The sequence below is a fragment of the Quercus suber genome, unplaced genomic scaffold (assembly GCF_002906115.3).
Source record: "Quercus suber isolate HL8 unplaced genomic scaffold, Cork oak 2.0 scaffold_863, whole genome shotgun sequence".
Classification (NCBI taxonomy): domain Eukaryota; kingdom Viridiplantae; phylum Streptophyta; class Magnoliopsida; order Fagales; family Fagaceae; genus Quercus; species Quercus suber.
Window position 1 is genome coordinate 145,348 of NW_027070293.1, and position 22,493 is coordinate 167,840.

At 32.5% G+C, this 22,493-nt stretch overlaps 1 protein-coding gene across 1 annotated transcript; it reads left to right on the forward strand.

Moving 5' to 3' along the window:
* The first annotated feature begins 3,948 nt into the window (after positions 1-3,948).
* On the forward strand, positions 3,949-5,252 carry LOC111984283 (glutathione S-transferase PARB). The gene is made up of 3 exons (XM_024015906.2): positions 3,949-4,167; positions 4,473-4,521; positions 4,657-5,252. Exons 1-3 carry the CDS (start codon positions 4,018-4,020, stop codon positions 5,109-5,111), a joined length of 654 nt encoding a protein of 217 aa, XP_023871674.1. The 5' UTR covers positions 3,949-4,017; the 3' UTR covers positions 5,112-5,252.
* The last annotated feature ends 17,241 nt before the right edge of the window (positions 5,253-22,493 follow it).

The window sequence follows — 22,493 nt, forward strand, 5'->3', positions numbered from 1 at the left end:
GTCACAATCATTTTTGTTACATGAGCTTGAGCATGATTTAATTTAAGTTGTCACAATCATTCTTGTTATATGAGCTTGAGCATGTACTATAAATATTTAAGGACAACATCTAAGTGCCACAAAATAACTCACTGGAAAGCACAACAACTTGAAACACATACAGACTCACCTACATGAATCCGCATTAAACCGTAATGAAAGGGAAAATTCCTCAGGTCATCACAGATAGTATCGGAGCCAAACCGGTAATGCCATATAAACTGAAGCACAATGTAAAACCTGACAAAGACATCAGAAACTGATAATTCCTAAACAATATAATAAATTAACCTAGTGTGTGGGTGACAATGCTAATACTAAATGCATGAGAAATAATGTGTCCTGTGTAATGCATTGGATGGGCCATTGAAATTGGAGATTCGTTTGTTTGTTTGTTTTTTTCCCCTTTTCTAGATATTTATTTTTTGACTAAATCTTATATGAATAATTAAGGATACTATATTAGAGTAAAATAAGGGAGGTAACCAGGCCCATCTCCTTCATTGGGAACAAAGACTCAAAATTTGGGGGTGTGGTGGTGTTGTCTATCATTACAAATGACAAACAATTGTCTTTCTTTCTTTTCTTTTTTCCAACTTTTTTTACTCGCTAACGTAGAAGTCCAAGGTTATTTCAGATAACTATTCCTTGAGTGTGAAATCTCTTCATCCCCCACACACCAAATAATTACAGGGAGAAATCACTTGGGATAACCTTAAGTCCTTTGTTGTCGAGTAAGAGATTTGTATTCAAATCCAATATACAACAAAAATTAATTATTGTCTTGGCAAGATTATTAAGAGCTTTCATCATGGAATGAACACCGTACGTGTTCAAATATATTACAATTTATTTTTCTTATTTCTCTTCAATTGTATAAAATCGAAAACCAATAAACTCAACTTGATCATAAGATGCATGAGGTCAAGGATGTTTCCAATTTGTTGGGCCAGCTCGATATAGTTTGAGGCCTAAGATGATAAATTTAAGTGGACCTTCTATATTAAAATATTAATATTAGAAATTTATTAATACTAAGCAAACCAAGGATAATTTGATGAATTAACACTAAGCAAATCAAGGTTTGCTGCATATAAAGAATTAAATATAAGTATTGTAAGGACACGTTTTGCAGTCCAAGCTTAAGATGTATGGGATCTTAGCTCAGTGAGCTCATTACAATAAATTTGTAGAGAGTGGGTTAAAGAACTAGGCCCTAATGAACTTAACAATGGCTAGTATGGATTTAGAAGATGATTAAGTAAAAATAAAACACAAGACTGGACGAATTTCCTGTCTGAGGAGGCCAATTTTATTATGAATTAGTAAAACTGGTCATAAGTGCAATTTTGGTAACTACAGTCTTTTCCCTCCCCCCCCCCCCTCTCATGGAGAGTCTCTCACATTATATAGCTCCTTTTAGACTATCTTGATCCTACACTTGTTGATCATTTGATCCCTTATTTGAGTGTCTGTCCTATCAGTCACCCTCTTTGGCTTTCTGTGAGTCGCGGTAGCCAAGACTGCATTGTTCAGGGGTTTCTCCACATAAATGTTGCCAGAAAAATATCTTCAGTGCATTTAATGCGGTGGTAGCAGCTTTTCCTTAAATATTTCTGAGTTCCCATCGCTCTTGTACATGTATGATACACGTCCTTGTAGCTGGAACCTCTTGGAAGTTTGCCTTGATCGTGTGGAATATAGATTTGAGCTGCATTCATTATGTCTGAGGAGGAGTTCCTCCTCGGACCACCCTCCATTTGTTTTTTGCTTATGAGACTTTAAAAATAGGAACCCCTCACAGTTATTTCCCCCTCCTCAGACATTCACTCGTTCCTGGATAGGGCCTAAGGCCCAATATATAATTTTGGGCCCTTATTTATACAAGTATAAAATCTACCAAAAAATTATTATTATTATTATTTAAAAAGAGTTTCACTTTATCTTGGATATATGCATGGTTAAGTAAGGTTGTAATCTAATTTTAAAATTTTTATTTTAGCATTAGAGAGAGAGAGAGAGAGAGAGAGAGAGAGAGAGAGAGAGAGAGAGAAAGAGAGAGAGAGGGAGATTTTGATGTGTGATTGTGTGTAAAATTAGATATTTAATGTTGGCAATCTTTTATGTAAGATATTGGCAATCTACAAAAGTTAAAGCCCTCGTACTATTTCTATTAGAAAAATAATCATCATTATGATATATTGCATTTACCACATTTTTCTTTTTCAAATAATATATAATTTCAATTGAGTTGAGTTTCTTTTGGTTTACTTCTTCTTTTTTTAATTAAAAAAATTATTATTATAAAAGGTGAATTATGATTGGTAAGGGTGTGTCCCCACATGAGCCACTGACATACTCTTACCAATCATAACTCACCATATAGTGAATTGTAGTACAAAGTTGTGTCAAAAGTTATGTACCCAACATAATTCATTGTTTTAGGTACCTGTTAATTGTTCCTTTGGGTGCAAGCATTGACTAACACTATTCTTAGCATTTTTGTGTAATTCGGCTGAATGAGTAGCAACCCAAATTTTTATTTATTATTTATTTATTTATTTATTTATTTATTTATTTGGGTAGGTATTGGTGTGGTTGTTCAAAAGATTCCAAATGAAAGTGAGTTTGTGTTGGTGTGAGTGTGTGTTCCAAACACTTTTATTCTTATTTATTTTCTAGCCATAAAAAATTTATGAGTAAAATAGCCGTTAGACAATTATGAGAAAAATAGTTGTTAGCCAATAATTGATAATATAGCCATTGGGCTTTTAAGGATTATTAGTAACCAATAACTATAGACTATTATTTTCATAAGTAGTCTATATAATACTCATCATCACACATTTTCTAAAAAGTCTTTTTACTACTCTATAATAGAGGGTTGTTCTTGAACTTTTGTGAGTGAAAGTGCGTCCATCACGAAGGTTGACACTATAGTCTAATCCTGGGGGTTGTTTGGCCAAGAGAACCAGTCACACCGAGTTTTACTCCGGATGGCATAAATCAACCTTTAAGGACAATGCTTTCGCAACGTGATTCTATAGTATTGTGAAATTGTTCTAAACTCTTTTTTTATTTTATATTCTTACTAATTATTTGGGATATTGTTTGTTGTATCAAACTTGTTTATTCACTATTATTTATCCAACAGTTTGTTCACAGACTATTCGGGTAGGCTTTTAGGCTAGGACATTAAATCCATTGCTTAGGGTCGAGTTGGACTAAAACCCAAAATTTAGGAAAATAATTAGTTTTATTGAAAAAAAGAAGAAGATAAATTGAGTCTCTTCCTTATCTCAATAAGGCTCCCAAAACTATGGTTCAACACATAATAAAGGCACATATTCACTTATTTAATGGCTAGCTATATGATATCAGTCTACATAAAAGAAAACAATAATAATAAAAATTTCATATTAAATAAATAAATAAAATATTTATAGGGTGTAGAGTTAATAAAGTTAATTTGTTTAGTTTCACTTGTCAATTTAATACTATTTTTAGTTTTTTTTTTTTTTATAATTTATATCAATTCTTTATTAAGTAGACTCTACAATGAATCATTTTCAAAGGACATCGGTGTCCATTAACATTTCCCGTAGGGTTGTGTTAACAATAGGCACTTTAACAGCAAATTTTGACTTTTTTTTTTTTGGTACAATTTTTTTTGTTTTTTTCTGCAGTTTTATGTCATATTTTTCAGTATGGGTAAACATTGTAAAGAGAAAAATATTAAAATAACCAAAATGACTAGTTTTATGTCATTTTTATTTATTTAATTAATTTTTTTATTAAATGAGACCCATTTTTGTACAATCTTAACAAACACGTATACAGTGCTTGTTAACACCCCCCCACACACGCGCGCGCGCACATATATATATATATATATATGTTTGTCCAACACTCAAGCTTTAATTTTGTGTACATCCACCAGTCAATATCAGTTAGTAGTTGTAAGGTGAGTCAAGGTAAATGGCGGTCCGAAAAGTCTATGGCAGCCTCAATTCACCGGCCACATTGAAGGTTCTGGCATGCCTCTTTGAGCATGATCTTGATTTTGAGTTTGTTCCGGTCAATCTTGATGCTGGAGAGCAGAAGCAGAAAGCATTTCTTTCCATGAATGTAAGTTAGTAGTCTGGGATTTGTACTTTCCATGAATGTTTCCAAATAGTCCCCTGAATAAGTTTTGACTTTAGAGTGAGTACTTTCTGTTTTGTTCATTGGTTCTTGTCATTGTTCCATTACTTTTTTAACATAGTACGTGGAATGCACAAGAATGAAATACACATTTTAATGAGCATATGCACTTACGTAGTTGGTTAAGCATTACAAAAGAATATTTACAAAGATATCAAAGTAATGAAATAGCATGCGATAATTGATAAAGTTCTCTCATGGAGCATAAGTTGTTCATCTATATTTTGTAGCCATTTGGTGAAGTTCCAGTGTACGAGGACAGTGACCTCAAGCAATTCGGTAAGCGCTAGCTATATATGCAAGTTTCACTACTTTTATAGATATATTATATATATAAAGCAATTTGTACTTTATGCTATATATATATATATATATATATCCCTGGCTAACAAAAATGCAACCTATTGATTGTAGAATCAAGAGCAATAATAAGATGCATGGCCCATGAAAATGGCAAGAAAGGAGAAGAGCTAATTTACTGGAATGCGAGGGAGCAAGCCATAGTAGCCAATTGGGTTGATGTTGAGGACCACCGGTTTGAGCCACCAGCAATGAAACTCATATTTGAGTTGGTCATTAAGCCAAACAATGGCTTGACTCCTAACCAAGGTGAAGTAGCCGAAGCTGAAGCCAAATTAGGCAATATTCTTGATGTGTATGAGACACAGCTAGCAAAATTTAAGTATTTGGCATCTTACAAGTACACCATCGTTGATGTACTTCACCTCCCGAATTTGCAAAGTCTTATGGGAACGCCAGCCAAGAAACTCATTGAATCGCGACCTCGTGTGAGAGCATGGAGCGCTGAGATCCTAGCTCGACCTGCATGGGCCAAGGTGCTTGAGATGAAGCATAAGGCTCAAGCCTAGGCTTCTAGCTAGCTATAGCTATGTCTTTGTCTATGTAAGTGCATGGATATTACTCGCTTCAGTCCTATGTCTTAGAATAATCGATGGAACTTGGAAGTGCTTGTAATTCTCCATTATGAATGAGATATTAATTTCGTTCTATATTTTATTTTCCAATATTTATTTTGGAAATTTACATGGAGTAATATTATTATAGATTTTACATGGAAAAATATTTAAGGTAGAAAAATTTCTAGATTTTACATTTTAGTTAATTTAGCTCTACAATATAATGATGATTTGCCCCAAATCCGATGTAATTAAGGAGCCTCTATATACAGTGAAATATATAATCGGAAATTGGGTACAAAATAAATAAATAACTCGTAAAATCACCTTGATCATAAGCTACATAAGTTCAAGGATATTTCCTATTTGCAAGGTCGCCTTGATATAGTTTGAGGCTTAATATGATAAATTTAAGCGAGTTATCTATATTTAAATATTAATTAAATTTATTTAATAGTAACAAAATCAAGGTTAATTTGATGAATTAAAACTAACCAAACCAAGGTTGATTCTATACAAAGAATTATCATAGTTTAGGCATAAAATATAATCATTTAAAAAAAAAAAATTATGGAGGTTCACTTTATCTTGGATATAAGGCAATGCACATTTAATTAAATTAAATTGTAATCTAACTACTTTCTCCAAAAAATACAAAAAAAGTTGTAATCTAACTTAAAATTTTATAATTTACTGTTGAGAGAGAGAGAGAGAGAGAGAGAGAGTGAGTTTAGTGTACGTGGTTGTGGTTATGTGAGAGATTATAAGTAACTAATGTTGACAATCTACCATGTAAGATACTGATTTACTAAAATTTATTTAATAGCAGGGCTTTAGGCATTGGGCTTGGGCTGCCAAATTTATTGGCTTTTATTTTTATTAACATGTGTTTTTAAAATATTTATTAATTGATTATTTTAGAAAAATTGTAATATTATTTTTATAGAAAATATAAAAAGACTGATTTTTTTTTTTTCCTTATCTCATAAAAAAAAATTATAAAAAATATTTCCCAAACTAATATATTTAAGGCACCGTTAACTTTTTTTCATTCTTTATTTACACCTTTCCAATAGAAGAGTCATTTAAAATTGTATCAGGCAAGTTGATCAAATGACTCTTTCGAAATTAGAGAGGACTTTTCTTTGGACAATAGCATAAGCCAACGTGGTCCTGGATTGTTTTAGGCACCGGTGAGCCTGCTAGTTGTTCCTTCGAGTGCAGGCATGAACTATCACAATTATTATTATTATTTGGCTGAATGAGTAGCTACCCAAAATGGTGTGGTAGTTGTTCATCAAAAAAAATGGTGTGGTAGTTGCCATTTTTTTTCTTTGGGGGGGGGGGAAGGCTGATGGTGTGGTTGATCCAAATGAAGATAAGGTGGTCTACACACTACTCGGGTAGACTGTTAGGCTAGGCCATTAAAGTCAATGCTTAGAGTCCCCATGAGGCAAATTTAATTTTAGGTAGTTTTATGAGAAAAAAAAACATTAAAAAATTAAAACGTAGATAGACCGACACTCTGTTCCTTGGCCCAAAAAGAGATTCAATCCAATTGGAATCCTATGCTCTTTCACGAAAAATTGATGAGTGAATTATTGATGATCAATTTTGCATTAAGGTGTTACAATTTTCTTACATTTTAATTATGATTAAATTGCAAACTACACTCCTCAGAGTTTGGAAGTGTTTGGATTTTAAATAATGAAATTTCAGAATTTGGATTTTTTCCTTTTAAAGTTCTATTCTGTGCGCATCAGTAGTCTCTCCATCCATATTTTTTGTTAAATGCCATATAAATTTGTTATTTGTGTTTAATTTGTTCAGTAAAATGATGCCACATTATTTTTGTAGCCTAAAATAAATTAAATAATTAAAAATGACATGTCATAATAAAAATGATGTGACAAAATTTTATTGGATTAACTAAACATTCGTGGTAAATTTATGTATCACTTAACGAAAAATATAAATGGAAGGGCTGCTAATGCGAGTAAGATAGAATTTTAGGGTGTAAATCCAAATTACGAAATTTCAAAATGTAAAATTCATGCACTCCAAACTTTAAGAGTGTAGTTTACAAATTGGCTTTAAATTAATTAAGTCAAAAGAAAATTAAGTGAATTAGTCATTTTGTCAATTAAACGTAAGAATGGATTTTAATTGAAAAAATTATGATGAATCTAAAACGAAAATTTGTCCACTTAAAATTGTTGCATTAGGCGACAAACTATATTGAGTTGGACTATACACTATAAAAGAGAATATGTATATATCATGTGCATAAGATTATAATTATTATCCAGTTAAAAAAAACATCACCAACCGTTTTACATAGCATGTTTTGAACAGCTCTCTTTTAAATCTGGAGCACAATGTACACTCATACAATAAGGAAGAGTGTTGTTTTTACTGACGATGTTAAGCAAAGTTGTTAACACTGTACCAAAGGCTATTTTAATTTGATTAAAGGAATAAAATATTTCAGTAGTTGTTAATACCAATATATCATTTTGGGCTTATCACTATATATATGTATGTATGTTTGTATGTATTTAATTCATTTACTAAAATGTTAATAAACACATAATTCAAAATTCATGTTTGTATGTATTTTATTATTTTTTTTATAACTTTTGAAAGGTAAAAATAATTTTTTTTTTCTTTTATTGATTTTTATAGTATTTAAAATATTACCATTTGAACATTTTATGAGTTTCTATTAACCAAAATAATAGAATTTACTTAAGTTACACTTGGTATTTTATTTAACTATTAAAATTCATTCTATTTGTAACTGAAAATTCAACTTTGAAAAAGATTGCAAAAAAGACTATTCATGTGAAAAAAATTCTAATACCTAAATACAATATACAAGGTATTTTGGTAACTTAATTGTGTAATATTTCAAGAATCAAAAGATCTCATTAAGTGTGAACAAACAAACTATGGATAGAAGGTATATGCCTATATTTCAATTGTTAAAGGGGTACATTGCTCGATTATAAAGTATAGAGAGGGAATTTGAACCACACAATAGATAAAGGGGGGAAAGTGTAATTTACTCTATACGTTTTTAGACTCCTTAAAATACGTGGATATTTCCTATTTGCAAGGTCGCCTTGATATAATTTGAGGCTTAATATGATAAATTTAAGCGAGTTATCTATATTTAAATATTAATTAAATTTATATAATAGTAACAAAATCAAGGTTAATTTGATGAATTAAAACTAACCAAATCAAGGTTGATTCTATACAAAGAATTATCATAGTCTAGGCATAAAATATAATCATTTTTAAAAAAAAAAAAATTATGAAGGTTCACTTTATCTTGGATATAAGGCAATGCACAGTTAATTAAATTAAATTGTAATCTAACCGCTTTCTCCAAAAAATACAAAAAAAGTTGTAATCTAACTTAAAATTTTATATTTTAGTGTTTTGAGAGAGAGAGAGAGAGAGAGAGAGAGAGAGATTGTTTAGTGTACGTGGTTGTGGTTATGTGAGAGATTATAAGTAACTAATGTTGACAATCTACCATGTAAGATATTGATTTATATAAATTTATTTAATAGTAGGGCTTTAGGCATTGGGCTTGGGCTGCCAAATTTATTGGCTTTTATTTTTATTAACATGTGTTTTTAAAATATTTATTAATTGATTATTTTAGAAAAATTGTAATATTATTTTTATAGAAAATATAAAAAGACTGATTTTTTTTTTCCTTATCTCATAAAAAAAAATTATAAAAAATATTTCCCAAACTAATATATTTAAGGCACCGTTAACTTTTTTTCATTCTTTATTTACACCTTTCCAATAGAAGAGTCATTTAAAATTGTATCAGGCAAGTTGATCAAATGACTCTTTCGAAATTAGAGAGGACTTTTCTTTGGACAATAGCATAAGCCAACGTGGTCCTGGATTGTTTTAGGCACCGGTGAGCCTGCTAGTTGTTCCTTCGAGTGCAGGCATGAACTATCACAATTATTATTATTATTTGGCTGAATGAGTAGCTACCCAAAATGGTGTGGTAGTTGTTCATAAAAAAAATGGTGTGGTAGTAGCCATTTTTTTTTTTTTTGGGGGGGTGGGAAGGCTCATGGTGTGGTTGATCCAAATGAAGATAAGGTGGTCTACACACTACTCGGGTAGACTGTTAGGCTAGGCCATTAAAGTCAATGCTTAGAGTCCCCATGAGGCAAATTTAATTTTAGGTAGTTTTATGAGAAAAAAAATTAAAAAATTAAAAGGTGGATAGACCGACACTCTGTTCCTTGGCCCAAAAAGAGATTCAATCCAATTGGAATCCTATGCTCTTTCACGAAAAATTGACGAGTGAATTATTGATGATCAATTTTGCATTAAGGTGTTACAATTTTCTTACATTTTAATTATGATTAAATTGCAAACTACACTCCTCAGAGTTTGAAAGTGTTTGAATTTTAAATAATGAAATTTCAAAATTTGGATTTTTTCCTTTTAAAATTCTATTCTGTTTGCATCAGTAGTCTCTCCATCTATATTTTTTGTTAAATGCCATATAAATTTGTTATTTGTGTTTAATTTGTCCAATAAAATGATGCCACATAATTTTTGTAGCCTAAAATAAATTAAATAATTAAAAATGACATGTCATAATAAAAATGATGTGACAAAATTTTATTGGATTAAGTAAACATTCGTGGTAAATTTATGTATCACTTAACGAAAAATATAAATGGAAGGGCTGCTAATGTGAGTAAGATAGAATTTTAGGGTGTAAATCCAAATTACGAAATTTCAAAATGTAAAATTCATGCACTCCAAACTTTAAGAGTGTAGTTTACAAATTGGCTTTAAATTAATTAAGTCAAAAGAAAATTAAGTGAATTAGTCATTTTCTCAATTAAACGTAAGAATGGATTTTAATTGAAAAAATTATGATGAATCTAAAACGAAAATTTGTCCACTAAAATTTTTTGCATGAGGCGACAAACTATATTGAGTTGGACCATACACTATAAAAGAGAATATGTATATATCATGTGCATAAGATCATAATTATTATCCAGTTAAAAAAAAACATCGAACCGTTTTACATAGCATGTTTTGAACAGCTCTCTTTTAATTCTGGAGCACAATGTACACTCATACAATAAGGAAGAGTGTTGTTTTTACTGACGATGTTAAGCAAAGTTGTTAACACGGTACCAAAGGCTATTTTAATTTGATTAAAGGAATACAATATTTCAGTAGTTGTTAATACCAATATATCATTTTGGGCTTATCACTATATATATGTATGTATGTTTGTATGTATTTAATTCATTTACTAAAATGTTAATAAACACATAATTCAAAATTCATGTTTGTATCTATTTTATTATTTTTTTTATAACTTTTGAAAGGTAAAAATAATATTTTTTCTTTTATTGATTTCTATAGTATTTAAAATATTACCATTTGAACATTTTATGAATTTGTATTAACCAAAATAATAGAATTTACTTAAGTTACACTTGGTATTTTATTTAACTATTAAAATTCATTCTATTTGTATCTGAAAATTCAACTTTGAAAAAGATTGCAAAAAAGACTATTCATGTGAAAAAAATTCTAATACCTAAATACAATATACGAGGTATTTTAATAACTTAATTGTGTAATATTTCAAGAATCAAAAGATCTCATTAAGTGTGAACAAACAAACTATGGATAGAAGGTATATGCCTATATTTCAATTGTTAAAGGGGTAGATTGCTCGATTATAAAGTATAGAGAGGGAATTTGAACCACACAATAGATAAAGGGGGGAAAGTGTAATTTACTCTATACGTTTTTAGACTCCTTAAAATACGAGGATATTTCCTATTTGCAAGGTCACCTTGATATAGTTTGAGGCTTAATATGATAAATTTAAGCAAGTTATCTATATTTAAATATTAATTAATTTTATTTAATTGTAACAAAATCAAGGTTAATTTGATGAATTAAAACTAACGAAATCAAGGTTGATTCTATACAAAGAATTATCATAGTTTAGGCATAAAATATAATCATTTAAAAAAAAAATTATGGAGGTTCACTTTATCTTGGATATAAGGCAATGCACAGTTAATTAAATTAAATTGTAATCTAACTGCTTTCTCCAAAAAATACAAAAAAAGTTGTAATCTAACTTAAAATTTTATATTTTAGTGTTTTGAGAGAGAGAGAGAGAGAGAGATTGTTTGGTGTACGTGGTTGTGGTTATGTGAGAGATTATAAGTAACTAATGTTGACAATCTACCATGTAAGATATTGATTTATATAAATTTATTTAATAGTAGGGCTTTAGGCATTGGGCTTGGGCTGCCAAATTTATTGGCTTTTATTTTTATTAACACGTGTTTTTAAAATATTTATTAATTGATTATTTTAGAAAAATTGTAATATTATTTTTATAGAAAATATAAAAAGATTGATTTATTTTTTTTCCTTATCTCATATAAAAATTATAAAAAATATTTCCCGAACTAATATATTTAAGGCACCGTTAACTTTTTTTCATTCTTTATTTACACCTCTCCAATAGAAGAGTCATTTAAAATTGTATCAGGCAAGTTGAACAAATGACTCTTTCGAAATTCGAGAGGACTTTTCTTTAGGTGTGGTAGTTGCCATTTTTTTTTTTTTGGGGGAAGGCTGATGGTGTGGTTGATCCAAATGAAGATAAGGTGGTCTACACACTACTCGGGTAGACTGTTAGGCTAGGCCATTAAAGTCAATGCTTAGAGTCCCCATGAGGCAAATTTAATTTTAGGTAGTTTTATGAGAAAAAAAAAATTAAAAAATTAAAAGGTAGATAGACCGACACTCTGTTCCTTGGCCCAAAAAGAGATTCAATCCAATTGGAATCCTATGCTCTTTCACGAAAAATTGATGAGTGAATTATTGATGATCAATTTTGCATTAAGGTGTTACAATTTTCTTACATTTTAATTATGATTAAATTGCAAACTACACTCCCCAGAGTTTAGAAGTGTTTGGATTTTAAATAATGAAATTTCAAAATTTAGATTTTTTCCTTTTAAATTTCTATTCTGTTTGCCTCAGTAGTCTCTCCATCCATATTTTTTGTTAAATGCCACATAAATTTGTTATTTGTGTTTAATTTGTCCAATAAAATGATGCCACATTATTTTTGTAGCCTAAAATAAATTAAATAATTAAAAATGACGTGTCATAATAAAAATGATGTGACATAATTTTATTGGATTAACTAAACATTCGTGGTAAATTTATGTATCACTTAACGAAAAATATAAATGGAAGGGCTGCTGATGTGAGTAAGATAGAATTTTAGGGTGTAAATCCAAATTACGAAATTTCAATATGTAAAATTCATGCACTCCAAACATTAAGAGTGTAGTTTACAAATTGGCTTTAAATTAATTAAGTCAAAAGAAAATTAAGTGAATTAGTCATTTTGTCAATTAAACGTTAGAATGGATTTTAATTGAAAAAATTATGACGAATCTAAAACGAAAATTTGTCCACTTAAAATTGTTGCATTAGGCGACAAACTATATTGAGTTGGACTATACACTATAATAGAGAATATGTATATATCATGTGCATAAGATCGTAATTATTATCCAGTTAAAAAAAAACATCACCAACCGTTTTACGTAGCATGTTTTGAACAGCTCTCTTTTAATTCTGGAGCACAATGTACACTCATACAATAAGGAAGAGTGTTGTTTTTACTGACGATGTTAAGCAAAGTTGTTAACACGGTACCAAAGGCTATTTTAATTTGATTAAAGGAATAAAATATTTCAGTAGTTGTTAATACCAATATATCATTTTGGGCTTATCACTATATATATGTATGTATGTTTGTATGTATTTATTTCATTTACTAAAATGTTAATAAACACATAACTCAAAATTCATGTTTGTATGCATTTTATTATTTTTTTTATAACTTTTGAAAGGTAAAAATAATTTTTTTTCTTTTATTGATTTTTATAGTATTTAAAATATTACCATTTGAACATTTTATAAGTTTTTATTAACCAAAATAATAGAATTTACTTAAGTTACACTTGGTATTTTATTTAACTATCAAAATTCATTCTATTTGTAACTGAAAATTCAACTTTGAAAAAGATTGCAAAAAAGACTATTCATGTGAAAAAAATTCTGATGGAAAATTTAGACCCCTTAACACACAACCAGATTGAGTAGCCTAGTTAATTAGCCAAGTTGTTACTTAGTCAAATTAAGCAATTCTAGGTTAAAACAATCAAACAATCATATCAAGAAAATATAGCAGCGGAATAATAAATAACACAAGATATAATCACCTAGGAAAACCAAACTGGTAAAAAACCTGGGGAGGATTTTACCCATCGATCCTCAAGGCAAAACTGAATTCACTATGAAAGAATTGAAGTTCATACAAAAGGACTTACAAGCTCCCCACTCGACTTCCTAATGCTACCTACCAGTAGAACTTATTGACACGACCCCGTGCAAGCTCCGAATCCACGGACTCCTTCTTTCTTGAATTCTTAAATCAGCTACAAGCACCCACGCTTGATATTCTTTAAGTTTCAATGGTAGCAACCAAGTTGATCATCAAGATGTTGAAGTAATCTTAATCTTGAAAACCCTAAGCTTTGTGTAAAGGAAAGCTTCTCTAGATCTCACTAGAGATTTACACAAAACAGCAATGTATGAGCAACAATACAACTGGAGCAACTCTAAAAACGTGGCTAGGGTTTTGCCTTATATACCTAGGGTAAAAACATAAAACCCTAAACATTTAATGTGTTAGGGCTGAGTTGGAAAATTGCAGAAAAATGCAATCTGATCGATTGAGCCAGACCGAAATGCCTCAATGCATCTACAGTCTTTCGATTCCAACTTTACAATAATAAAACAACTTTGAGCACACTTTAACAAGACTAGACAGATTGTTTTGATCATGGTTTGCCAATATTACAAATTAGAGTTCTAAATACATAAATTCCTAAACCTTTAGAACCTAACACACTCCCCCTTTGGCAATCCGTGACAAAACCCAAATTAAAAGCTCAAAGTTTTACAAATAAAAAGCTCTTTACAAAAATAATGCTCATAAACTCAAATTCAACCCTAACTACTATCCATCGGTTGCAAGTGTAGACAGCAGCTTTGTTGAATCAACCTGTATATTACTGAAATACTCAACAAACGCATAAACGCATGTGTGACAGAAAAGAGTAAAACAACAGGTATAACATTCTTGTAAGATTCACACAACACAAAATAAAGACATATATGAATGAACAACTCATAAATATAAATCAATAAGCAGTGAATCACAAAGCAACAAGAATCAATGAATATAACATGTATATCAATCAATGTTACTCCCCCTAACATGAATATCCCCAAAAATGATATACAAAGTGAAGCACCTAGATACAATCTAAAAACTCCACAAGCTCCTCAAAAACAAAAAATCACCCCCTAACTACAAAAACAAATCTCCCCCTAACTACAAAAACTCCTCTACAAGGCAAAAACTCCACTCCCCCTTTTTGTGACGGAATGCTAAAGGGCAATCACAAGTCGCCATCAAAAGAAGGTGGTGAGGGTGAATGAAGACGCGCAAAGTCAGCTCGCAGAGTATGAATCTCATCTAACAAGTCCACCAAAATATGACCATGAGCCGTCTGAACGGTCTTGACAGTCTCCAAAGTATGACGAACATCAAAGTCAACTGAAGGAGGTGGAGGAACATCAGCAGCAGCAGCATCATCACCAATTGGATCAGGAACATCCTCACCAGCAAGACCTGTAGAAGAAGAATGAGGAGGTGCGCTACCAGACGGCTCAGACCTAGGGTGTTTAGAACCAGCTCGAAGATGAGCGGCCCTCTGTCTAAGAAAAGACGCACTTATGGGAGTTATCACATGAACGGGCTCAGAGGAAGGGAAGCCACTAAGATTAAGATAAAGCAAAATCCTATGAATAAAAATAAGATGCACAAGAGCATGAGTAGTAGATGAACTCCTATAAACATCGTTCAAAGAACGAAGAAAGAGATGAGGAAAACTAATAGGAGCATCAGTAATCAGGGCGTACAAAAATACACACCTCTCAAGAGGAATTGTGTGATCATGAGAGATGGGCCTGATAGAATGACAGGCTATCCTAAAGAACAAATAGTGCAACCTAGAGAGTTCAGCAGAAGTGATCCTAGGATCAGAACCCCACTGGACAGAAGTCCTAGTGATGTAAGACAAGACATCACTCAACTCGGGAGACTCATCATAAAGATAGACAGGATTCTGGACCAAAGGTACCCCTAGAGCATCAGCTACTACCCGGGGAGTAATGGTGTACTTTACGCCTCGTATCTAACTCTTTACCAAAGTGTTGGAATCATAGATGCGGATAGAGATGTTCGAAAAGAACTCTCTAATCAAGGCAGAAGGTGGAGGAGGATCAGAAATATCCACCAAGGGTAACCAGCCCCGACGCTCAAAGTTTGCCTTAATGGCAGGATCAAGTTCATCTAAGAGAACAGAACGCTCATCCCAAATCTTTCTCTTAAGGTTTAGCTTCTCAAAAATCTCTTGGTTTTTCTCACTCCGAAACTTCTCACGGTCAAAAGAATGAGGGGATAGAGAAGAGAAGGGAATAGTCCTACGGGCTCTAGTCTTCCTAGGCATAATGCTAAAGAAAGGATAGAGACACAAAGAGAAAACCAAAAGACCAAAATAAAACAAAACCAAAGGCAGACTGCAAGTTAGCACAAGAAAAACATATAACAAAATCTATATGATGCATGAACAATAACAATGTTGTGATGCATGAACTAATGTAGTAAACACAGTTCGAATTATGTTCAATTTCACAAAATTGGCTCGAATATAAAGGTTCTAACAAAAACCAAAAAAAATTTATAAAATCACTTGATAATTTTGAAACAAATTGATGAATTGATCATCACACATTGTTGAAAACAGATTAGAATAACCAATTTCATCAAAACAATAAGCCAATTTCATCAATTAAACCCAATTGAACAAAAATCCTCAATTCAGATCAAATACAAACCCTAGAATTTTCAATTTCTCACAAAACCCAAAATTGATCAAATTAAACAATTAACAACATGTTTATAGTGTGTCCCTACAAAAACCCATTGATCAATTTCACAAAATTGGGCTTAAATCAACAACAATCCCAAAAAGAAAAGGGTCCGAAATTTTGAGTATAAATGCATGAAAAATGCATGAAATTTGTAAATAAACTCAAAAAGGAAGGGTAAGATAGACATACTGGCTTGAGGAAAGAGAATTTTTGCAAAAAATCTGGAGGAAAACGACAAAAATTTGAACAGTTGAGCTTGCCAAGGCGGAGAGAGAGAAAAGACTTTGAAAAACTTTTGAAAATGTGTTTGAAAAAGTCAAGAACAGTGTTTTAAAAAACCTGATTCGTGACTTTCGATTAATCGAAAAATACATTCGATCGATCGAATGAGACAGTTATTTTTAAACAAATTAAAGCACTTTTTCGATCGATCGAAAATCAGAATGGATCGATCGAATTGGGCAGAGGCTCACAAAAATTTTGAGAAAAATCACAGTTTTGAAAAACACAAACCTCATTTTGAAAAACAACTCCTCAAAGCATTAAATAATGAAAACAAAATGCATAAGTATGAGATGGAATGATTTTCAAAAACCCAATTTTAATCCCAGTTTCTCCAAAGAAAATTTCAGCCATTCTCTTTTTAAATTCTCAAGCAAAAAAAATGTTTTGCATAATTCTCAAAGTATTTTCAAACTTGGTTGGTCAGACCAAAAACACACACAATAACATGTACAAAGTTTANGTGGAATGTGGAGTAGACACAGAGATGCTTTCAACATATCCTATCCCAGATTTATCAGAAGGATACTTTTGAACATTCAGCATGTGATCAAGTTTAGAACTAGCAGTTCTAGCAACAGATAAATCATGTTCTAAACTTTTAACTTTATCAAGTAAAAGCATGTTCTCAGATTTCACATGGTTCAAAAGATCATTAGCATCAAATAATTTAACAAGCAAATTTTTCTTTTCAAGCTTAAGAGAATCAATTTTCTTCAGGCCAAGTTCAACATTCATAGCATCCTTTGCAGTAACTTTGCAAAGTTTATTATAGGCCTCTTGAAGATCTGCATCCTCAAAGAGTTCCCCATTCAAAGGGTTCTCCTCAACAGATATGCTTTCATTGACTACTACAGTAGCAGTGAAAGCAATGAAGTTTCCATCCTCGTCACATTCAGACTCATCATCAGAAACCTCATTATCACTAAGGGTTACAGCCATATCTTTACCCTTATTTCCTAAGAATGTAGGACATTCAGATTTAACATGACCATACCCTTGACAACCAAAACACTGAGCACCCAAAGAATTGTTTGAAGATTGACCTACTTTTTCTCTAGGTTTTTCAAAGTTATTAACCTTAGTGGGATCATTCTTTCTAAAGTTTCTAGGTTCAGCAGTGTTTGTACCTCTTGCCCTTCTATTTGTATTTCTCAGAAAGTTTCTAAAATTCTTGGCAAGGTAAGCTATCTCTGTAGTAGAGAGCTCATCATCAAATCCACTAGCCTCAACATCATCAACAGACTTAAGAGCCATTGATTTGGATTTGTTTGTTTTGGGTAAGTCAGACTCATAGGACTGAAGAGATCCTACAAGCTCATCAACAGGGATGGAGTCCACATCCTTGCTCTCAGTAATGGCAGTCACTTTGAGTCTAAAGTCTTCAGTTAACGATCTAAGTATCTTCCTAACAATTTTAGGTTGATCATAGATTTCACCCAAATTAAAAGCAGAATTAAAATATCATTCAGTTTGGCATAAAATTCATCAAAGGATTCATCATCAGACATCCTAATGCTCTCAAACCTAGAAGTTAATTGCTGCATTTTGTTTATCTTAACTGCCTTTATGCCTTCATGCACAGTTTGGAGGATTTTCCAAGCAGTATGAGCAACCTCAACATTAGAGATCCTCTTAAATTCCTCCATAGAAACAGCATTGAAGATGACATTCATAGTTTTGCTATTGAAGTCTGCTGCTTCTTTTTCAGAAGTTTGCCACTCACTCACAGGAGTAGTGGGCTTTTGCCATCCGTACTCAACAGAATTCCAAACTCTCTCATCAATAGATTTCAGGAATGCTTTCATCCTTACTTTCCAATAAGATAGTTATTCCCATCAAAGTGAGGAGGAACAATAAGAGAGTGCCATGCTCCATGACAACAAGGGTCAAGGATCAGCTCAGAGATCAAAAAATCTCAAACTAAAGAGCTACCTGCTCTGATACCACTTAATAGAAATTTAGACCCTTTACACACAACCAGATTGAGTAGCTAGTTAATTAGCCAAGTTGTTACTTAGTCAAATTAAGCAATTCTAAGTTAAAACAATCAAACAATCATATCAAGAAAATATAGCAGCGGAATAATAAATAACACAAGATATGATCACCCAGAAAACCAAACGGTAAAAAACCTGGGGAGGATTTTACCCACCGATCCTCAAGGCAAAACTGAATTCACTATGAAAGAATTGAAGTTCATACAAAAGGACTTACAACTCCCCACTCGACTTCCTAATGCTACCTACCAGTAGAACTTACTACACGACCCCGTGCAAGCTCCGAATCCACGGACTCCTTCTTTCTTGAATTCTTCAATCAGCTACAAGCACCCACGCTTGATATTCTTTAAGTTTCAATGGTAGCAACCAAGTTGATCATCAAGATGTTGAAGTAATCTCAATCTTGAAAACCCTAAGCTTTGTGTAAAGGAAAGCTCCTCTAGATCTCACAAGAGATTTACACAAAACAGCAATGTATGAGCAACAATACAACTGGAGCAACTCTAAAAACGTGGCTAGGGTTTTGCCTTATATACCTAGGGCAAAAACATAAAACCCTAAAGTTTAATGAGTTAGGGCTGAGTTGGAAAACTGCAGAAAAACACAATCTGATCGATTTTCGATCGATCGAATCTATTCTTCGATCGATCGAGCCAGACCGAAATGCCCCAATGCATCTACAGTCTCTCGATTCCAACTTTACAATAATAAAACAACTTTGAGCACACTTTAACAAGACTAAACAGATTGTTTTGATCATGGTTTGCCAATATTACAAATTAGAGTTCTAAATACATAAATTCCTAAACCTTTAGAACCTAACAAATTCTAATACCTAAATACAATATACGAGGTATTTTAGTAACTTAATTGTGTAATATTTCAAGAATCAAAAGATCTCATTAAGTGTGAACAAACAAACTATGGATAGAAGGTATATGCCTATATTTCAATTGTTAAAGGGTACATTGCTCGATTGTAAAGTATAGAGAGGGAATTTGAACCACACAATAGATAAAAGGGGGAAAGCATAATTTACTCTATACGTTTTTAGACTCCTTAAAATACAAGTTGTTTAACCTAGTAATTTAGCCAAATGATTACTTAGATAAATTATTCAGATTTAGGTTAATACAATAAAATCATATCATGTAAATAATGAGGAAATATAAAGAACACATGATATGATAACCTAGGAAAACCAAACCGGTAAAAAACCTGATGAGGATTTAACCTAGCTATCCTAAAGATAAAATAGATCCACTATGAAAGAATTGAAGTTTGTATAATAAGACTTAGACTATTAACATCCTATTGCTATATCGAGTAGAAAACTTACTACCATGACCACATGATAGTTTTGAGTCCACGGACTACTTCTTTCCTTGATCCATTACAACCACAAGTTCTCCTATTTGTGACTTTGAGACTCCACTCAAAGGTTTCAAATCTTCTTTAAATTCTTTATGAAGCAACTGAAGCGATCACCAAGTTCTTGACATGAATTTTGATATTGATAACCCTAAGTGTGTATGAAGGTAAACATTTCTAGATCTCACAAGAGATTCAACACACAATACATTAAAAGACTTCTAAAACATAGCTAGGGTTTTTCCTTTTATGGAGTAAAGCATAAAACCCTACATGTCATATGGGCTTGAGCTGAATTGGAAATTCTGCAAAAAAATAAATTTGCACAAGATTCGATTGATTGAGTCTAATTTTCGATTGATCGAGCCTTGTAGATATAGTCCAATAAATTCTGCAATCACTCGATTCCAATTTTACAAATAAACACACTTTAAGCAGCCTAAATCTAGACTCTATGTTTTGATCATGATTTGCCAACACATCACAAATTGTAATTGTGGGGCCAGAAAATCAGGCAGCCTCGGCCCACCTCAAACCAGGCCCAGAGGCCCGCGCCGAGGATGCATGTGGGGTCCGAGGATGAAAGCGCAGTGTCCAGCCCCCAAGGAACATATCCGAGGACGACTCCGCCCTCGGACATCCGAGACCTCGGAAGTACACGAGCACCACTCCACCAAAGAGGGGTCTTCTTGAATATCCGAGGAGGAGAGGGCCAAGTGCCACGCGTCAGCGACGGAAGCACGATGAAGGAGCAAGTCTAAGGCGAGCTGTCACCTCCACATTGAATGCCCTCAACTAACGTCCTGGCCGCATTAATGAGGATAGGACTCCTGAACAGTGCTGTCTTGGGTGCTGCAACCCACAGGGGGAATGGGGATGCGGCTGATGGGACAGACTCTCAAGTGGTGGCCTGGCTGATCAACGAATGTAGGGTTAGGATCAGTTTAGAGAGGTATATAACGTAAGGAGTCTCTTGAAAAGGGACGGAAAAATCTGCATTAAGAAGGACGGTAGCGACTTGTATTCTCGGAACCTTTGTAATCAATCTTAAAAGAAATAATAAGAACGCCAAGCTCCGGAAGACAAGTCCGAGGAGCATAATTGTGCACCCCAATTCATGTTTAGGTTGTTAAACCCACATGCAACCATGCAAGGCAGTTGCATCCCTTACTAGGGCATAGTTCTTGAGCCCACTCTCTATAAATTCATTGAAGGGCAAGCTGGGCTTGGGTCCACTCTCTCAACCCGAAGTAGTGCCCCAATCTGGTCCCTATAGTAATTCTAATACATTTAGTTCCTAGTCTTAGAACGACCTAACATACTCAATAAAAAAATTCACTAAAGGAAAAGAAATATAATCAGGCTAACTAGATCATATCTTCTATGAGAGGAACGTTTTTTTTTTTTTTTTTTTTTAGGCGGGGGGTTGGGGGGTTCTTTTAATTTTGGTAGGGCTAGGGGCAAGTACCCTCTAAGCTCGACCATTCGTAAATACACTCCTCTTTGATAGTTTAATAGGTCTCATCATAAATGTAATTGTTGTAATTTTTATATTGTAAGAGGAGAAATACGTATGCACCTATTGACATTGTACTCCTAGCAATTCTATAATTAGTTAATTACTCATATTTTAATGCACATTAATTTTATTATTTTTTTAATAGTGAGCAAATTGTTTTCCACGTTACTTGTTAATAAATTGATTTATTCAAGCAAATTAATTGTCTTCCAGTCAAAACGAAGAACAAATCAAACTTAGTACGTTAGTATAAAGAAATCACACTATATGGTACGAAAGCCTACTCCTTTTGTGATCAACCTGTCAAACAAACAAGGCAGAACTCCCAGTTAGGTGCATGTGATGTGATTGCTTACAGGTAGTATCACCCATTCAACCTTCTGAATATACTTTTACAATTTCTTTTTTCTTCCAGAAAGAGGGAATTCAATCTCAAATTCTTAGTAATGTTCAAAACGCAATTTTATTTTATTTATATTGATCAGCTAAAGCAAATTTAACTCTAGTCTTCCTTTTCTTTTCAAAGTATGATTTCCTATTATCCGGAGTGTCATACATTTTCAGATTTCAGAGGCTGTGTTTGTTGGAATTATTGCATAGTTAATCTACTTACTTTTGTGATTTTGTGAACAAGATTAATAAACAATATATGCACAAATCTATGTTTGAATATATAAGAGAAATGACAAAACTTAGGTACAATACCTTAAGTGCTGTTTTTAAATTCTCTTAGAATTCAGTCATGTAGCTACTTAACTAAAAAATACATTTCATCTCATAAGAAAAAAATTTATATGGCAGAATTTTAAGAGGGGAACCTAAGAAACAGCACCTAAGTACTGTGCTTAAATCTTGCCCTAAGAGAAAATAAAGTAAAATTTACAGACCAAGCAGAATGGTTGATACAAAACTAATCAAGGTTAGTGTTTGACACTATGTCCTTTAGATAGATTTCGCCCTTCACACTATTTATTTAATGATGCTTTGAGTCTCTTAAACGTCTGTCTCTTAAGATACAATAATTAACAACACGGGAGA